Source organism: Eucyclogobius newberryi, unplaced genomic scaffold, assembly GCF_026437365.1.
Source record: "Eucyclogobius newberryi isolate DKJ021-1_F unplaced genomic scaffold, fEucNew1.0.hap1 SCAF_15, whole genome shotgun sequence".
Lineage (NCBI taxonomy): Eukaryota > Metazoa > Chordata > Actinopteri > Gobiiformes > Gobiidae > Eucyclogobius > Eucyclogobius newberryi.
In genome coordinates, this window is record NW_027315779.1 from 3,928,388 (window position 1) to 3,934,205 (window position 5,818).

At 41.7% G+C, this 5,818-nt stretch overlaps 1 protein-coding gene and 1 long non-coding RNA gene across 2 annotated transcripts in view; both read right to left on the reverse strand.

Moving 5' to 3' along the window:
• adgrg4b (adhesion G protein-coupled receptor G4b) overlaps nt 1–3,273 on the reverse strand; it is a 13,513-nt gene extending 10,240 nt beyond the window's left edge. The window contains exons 1-5 of the mRNA XM_072445601.1: nt 3,266–3,273; nt 2,197–2,342; nt 1,789–1,918; nt 1,244–1,344; nt 464–668 (exon numbers count right to left, since the gene is read on the reverse strand). Of these exons, the coding sequence (XP_072301702.1) occupies nt 464–668; nt 1,244–1,344; nt 1,789–1,918; nt 2,197–2,342; nt 3,266–3,273 (590 nt within the window). The remainder of the gene's footprint in view (nt 1–463; nt 669–1,243; nt 1,345–1,788; nt 1,919–2,196; nt 2,343–3,265) is intronic.
• A 128-nt stretch (nt 3,274–3,401) lies between these two features.
• On the reverse strand, nt 3,402–3,914 carry LOC140360391 (uncharacterized). The gene is made up of 3 exons (XR_011926923.1): nt 3,834–3,914; nt 3,538–3,611; nt 3,402–3,461 (listed from the first exon to the last, which is right to left on the reverse strand). It is a non-coding gene; the product is annotated as an uncharacterized lncRNA (long non-coding RNA).
• Between the last annotated feature and the right edge of the window lie 1,904 nt (nt 3,915–5,818).

Sequence of the window (5,818 nt, forward strand, 5' to 3'; positions counted from 1 at the left end):
CCGGTCCATGTTTAGTCCTGACTCTGGCACCAGCAGGAGGCCGGTCCATGTTTAGTCCTGACTCTGGCACCAGCAGGAGGCCGGTCCATGTTTAGTCCTGACTCTGGCACCAGCAGGAGGCCGGTCCATGTTTAGTCCTGATTCTGGCACCAGCAGGAGGCCGGTCCCTGAGGTCCTCAGAGTCCGAGATGTTCATATGGCACTAACATGTCCGAGATGTACTTTGGTGCTAGGCCATGGAGAGACTTGTACACAAGCAGAGCTGCTTTAAAGTCTCTTCTCTGAGCCACAGGGGGCAGTGCAGAGACCTGAGAACAGGACTAATGTGATGTGGTGTATGTGTGTATACAGTATATACCAAAGCTACTACTTTCTAAACCTGATCATTACTCATGAGCACAAAATGTCCTTCCAGGTTAAAAGAAGGTTAATAAATAAAATCAAATACATAGTTCATTCTTACGTGTTGGTAAATGGCTGTAGGTCACTTTCAGACTCCAGCACATCCGAGATCAAGTCGAGCAAAGCCTGTCCCAGAGGAGGAGTCACCACGCTCATGTTTATAATGTCCTCCACTTTGTTCAGGACTGTGGCCAAATCGTCAAAGTTCAGTGTGGACTGGTTCTTCACCAAATCCACCATCATGTCCAGCACGTCCTTTGCATTATCTGAGAAAATATCAGCAACAAACTACAACAAATACCTTTAATATTTTAAATTGAAGGAAGATCCTCCTTGTTACTAATATTAATTTAGCAGTATCTTTGCTCGGTGAAATTAACTTGCTTGTAATATTCTTCTAAATATCTACCTTTTGCCAAGTGTATCTTATTCAAGTCAAACCTTTATTTATTCTTAATGAACTATTAGAGTGGATTAAAAACAATAATTTAAAAAGTAATTCTGCAATAATAGACCAGGTGTCAAAGGCTATTCTTGTAAAATTAAAATGGCACAATATTTTGCACGTGTGTTTAAAAGTAAGTTAGTGATGGTAAGTTGCACCTGTTTTAACTAAAGGAAATATTAAGTTGTGAACAGAACCGCAAAAAATATTATTATTGCATTTTTCAATATACATTGTCAAAATCTCATGTTCTCCTCGTGTCTCGTCTATGAGCCAACCAGAGCAAGCTGGTTTATAATCCTACAGCCACAACAACCCAGTTTAGCTGGGTTATTAAAGATTATGCATTCAAATAAATGATATTCAACAACTTTGTACTGTGAGCGTGACACAAACCTGCAGTAACGTCAACATTGTCCAAATCTGGGATGATCTCCACCACTAGAGGGCAGCTCCTCATGTCTGCATCCAGCCAATAGGTGTGCAGACAGATCTTACTGCACAAAGTACCAAAATGTTAACACGTATTCAGTTTTAGAAATGAATCAATATTAGCTTTTAAAATTATATGAAATTGAGTCTTTTATGTCATAATTATAAGTTACATTTCCTTATCACGTCTACAGTGTCATAAAATAGATCAAATATTGCAAAGTAAATACAAAATCGTTTGATGGATTAACTTGTCCGCTCTGGGATCAGATGTGGCCTAAATTAAGCCTTTTACAGCCTGTACTAAAACTGTCCATTAGATTTTATTGCAGTGAATTGGCACATGAAGAGGGCCCTGAACACATCACGACGGCTTTGTAAATAAAACCTAGAAGAAATCGATGTCAAACAGGCTTTGGTTTATCGATGTGTTGAACTTGTGTGGACGGAGGACACACAGACAAAATGTTCCCCTTTCTTTGCAAGGAAATTAATCATATGTTATTTACCAGCGGCGTTTGGCTTCGTGACGAGGATTTTTGGGGCATTGCAGAGTAGCGTTTGTGCTCCCCAAAGTGTCAGGCCAATGGAACAGTCCTTCTCTGGTCAGACGGATTTCAGCAGTGCACTGGAAATCATCTATGCCAATACTGTTACTGTACATGTTAATTATGACAATTTGCTTTTGAAAGATCATTTATTTCCTTGCTTTTGGTAGGATTTTGCCTCTTGCTTCCCCCCCCAAAAATGTATAAACATAAAAACAAACATAGGGAACGAGAACAAGGATGAAATTATTTAATATTGAAAAAAGAAAGCCTATTTTATTTTTAACCCTAACCCTTTTTCCTTTATGTCTTAACCATAATTTCTTGTTAAATGTTGGCAGTTTAACCATTGCCGTGACGCAGACTCACAGATGCGGCTGATGAGTATTTCCTCGGCTGTGATGGAGGTTGAGTTTTTGTAAAAAGGTTTTTTTAATAGAGATTTTATCAGTTCCTCAATTTCCAAAGGCTCAGAGTTGGTCATCGCCACCTGCAGCTGGAAAACACAGCTCTCTCTGCACAGAAGTCAAGGACACAAACGGGTTACGCAGATGGTTTTAATGTCATTTTTCAGGAATATTTTTAAATGGATTAAAGTCAAACACTGAAGTCCACTCAAGGTCTTACAGACAGAAGAGTACATACAGTATTGGCTTTCTTTCTTTTCAAATTTGGCTTAAGAATTAATTGTCATACCTGGAAATGCTGTCCTCAAGCGCCTGTAAAATAAAAAAAAATAAAAAAAGGATTGGAACATTTTAAATTTTACAGTATTGCACATATTTTTATGTTGCTTTTTATTTATCGTCAGACATTTTAGATTTTAATGAAATGATTGACAAACTACTGTGCTGGACCTGTTTTTATCACTTATTGTAAAAGACTTAAAGTGACTATGACGGGTTGGTCGACTCATTGAAGGAAAAGATAAATAGATTTTAAATGTTCCTAAAAAATTATACACATTTTATCCCAGAATAGCATTTTTTTCCCTTCGATTTATAATTTCACTTCCTGGTTATAATTGATGACATCACACTAGGAATTACCCAGCAACCACTGGGCCAAAACTCGCCTAATGTCACAATTTGTTTGATTTGACAAATAAAGTATAATAAGTTATTTCTTTTGCGTAAATTATGCATCAACTTCCTATTTTCTACAGATTTTTCAACTTTTCTCCACAAATAGCTTCCTGATTGGTATAAAGCAATGCAATATATTTACAACAGATATAAAAGGCACTTTAAGGCTTTACTTAAAAAAGAAAAGCGCTAAACCAGACTAATGCATTATTATTAATCTGGTACACTACAAGATATTCAGAGCTGTTTTACTCACACCATTTTTCAGATTTGTTCTGTATGTATTTAATAAGGAAGTTACCAGACTGTATTTAGTTAATACAAAATATTCTAACAAAAGATGATGTACTCACTCGAACATGACGGCTGCGGTGAATTCTGTAAATAACAACATACAGTTTTAAAATGCATGTCCTGTATTGATTTTCTTAAAGTACTGAATGTTTATAGTTGTAAAATAGTAGCTAATATTCATTTTTACTCTTTAGTTTTGGGGAGTAGTTGCAGATCCAGGAGTGCCATTGTGTTGTTGGGCAAACTGGTGTTGAGCTGTTGAGTGTCAGACAGTTTAAACATGTTTGTGCTTCTCTGGGGATCAGGGAAAAGGTAGTTTTATGACACATACCCAATACCAGATGGTGAGCTCAGGGTCAATGACTCCTGCGATGGACACATTGACCTGGACCTCGAAATACAACACTGTTAAAAACAATAAAATGTCTTTATAGAGGTGGTATTTATATTGTTTTTGAAAATATAGAAGGTTTTAACATTAAACGTTGAATCTAAAATAAGATATTCTTCCAGACTGATACAGGGAAAGTAGAAGGAGGCCGAGATTAGAGCTCATCAGTTGTTTTTCTTATTATTTATTGCTCATACAGTGAACATGATGCAGTTTTGGTGGTTGTTCTAACTCACTTGAGACACTTGGACTTGTTGCTATATTTGTGGTGAAAGTTGACATCACTTCTGCAGAAGGACTGACCGCTGTGGAGAGGCTATGAAGACAGACACGCCCTTCAGCATTTAGGAGCATTTTAGGAGTTTTATGCTGGGATTTCCAATTTTAGTGTTACAATTAAAGTACGTAGGAGTTCACAAATATTCAAAAACATTATAGACAAAAGATCCTGAAATTATCTTGTATACTATTTTTTCTCTTTTGAGTATTGTTACCAGCGTTACAAAAAGAATAGCTTTATTTTGCTTCTTGACCTAAAACGTTAGCATTAGTTTAGATTTAACAGGCAGTTTTTCAATACTGTATTTTGATTAGAAATACCCGAAAGGAAAATCGCAAATTATGAAATTAGATCATGAGTTCACAACAGCAAATTCTGCATATTCTTACTTTTACCCTTCTGTTTAACACGATGTGCCACTTAAATCACCTTTCTTCCTCATTCTGATGCTCGCTTTGAACTGCAGCAGATCGTCTTGACCAAAACATACATGCCTAAATGCATTGAGTTGCTGCCATGTGATTGGCTGATTAGAAATTTGCGTTAACGAGCAGTTGGACGGGTCTACCTGTGGCCAGTGAGTGTAGATGAAATGCTGTGATGTAATCTAAAAACCCAATTGTAGACTATTTGAATCAGAAATGTTGCTTGTAAAACAGATGTTATTTTATTCGTTTTTTTTTTCAAGAATTATTAGAACAAACAAACCTGTTGCATTTACCAGACTGGTTGTGATTAAAGTTGACGTCTCTTCCACAGCTGTAGTGACAGGTGTTGGGGCAGGTGACGTGGCAGGTGAAGAGACAGGTGGTGCAGGTGATGAGGCAAGTGTTGGGGCAGGTGATGTGGTAGGTGTTGGGGCAGGTGATGTGGTAGGTGTTGGGGCAGGTGACGTGGTAGGTGTTGGGGCAGGTGACGTGGTAGGTGTCGGGGCAGGTGACGTGGTAGGTGTCGGGGCAGGTGACGTGGCAGGTGTTGGGGCAGGTGACGTGGCAGGTGTTGGGGCAGGTGACGTGGTAGGTGTCGGGGCAGGTGACGTGGTAGGTGTCGGGGCAGGTGACGTGGCAGGTGTTGGGGCAGGTGACGTGGCAGGTGTTGGGGCAGGTGACGTGGCAGGTGTTGGGGCAGGTGACGTGGTAGGTGTCGGGGCAGGTGACGTGGTAGGTGTCGGGGCAGGTGACGTGGCAGGTGTTGGGGCAGGTGACGTGGCAGGTGTTGGGGCAGGTGACGTGGCAGGTGTTGGGGCAGGTGTTGTGGTAGGTGTTGGGGCAGGTGTTGTAGGTGTCGGGGCAGGTGACGTGGTAGGTGTTGGGGCAGAGGAGGTGGCAGGTGTTGGGGCAGAGGAGGTGGCAGGTGTTGGGGCAGATGAGGTGGCAGGTGTTGGGGCAGGTGACGTGGTAGATGTTGGGGCAGGTGACGTGGCAGGTGTTTGGGCAGTTGAGGTGGTAGGTGTTGGAGCAGGTGACGTGGCAGGTGTTGGGGCAGGTGTTGTGGTAGGTGTTGGGGCAGATGAGGTGGCAGGTGTTGGGGCAGGTGACGTGGTAGGTGTTGGGGCAGGTGACGTGGTAGGTGTTGGGGCAGGTGACGTGGTAGGTGTTGGGGCAGGTGACGTGGTAGGTGTTGGGGCAGGTGACGTGGCTGGAGTCGTCTCTGTTGCTGTCGGTGTTGTCGTAGTATCAGGATCAGAGGGACTCACGGTGCTGGCTGTAAAGTCTGACAAAACGATAAGTAATGTTAATGTTATCACTGTAAACCCCTGCTGTAGACCCCTGCAGTAGACCCCTGCTGTAGACCCCTGCAGTAGACCCCTGCTGTAGACCCCTGCTGTAGACCCCTGCAGTAGACCCCTGCAGTAGACCCCTGCTGTAGACCCCTGCTGTAGACCCCTGCAGTAGACCCCTGCAGTAGACCCCTGCTGTAGACCCCTGCAGTAGACCCCTG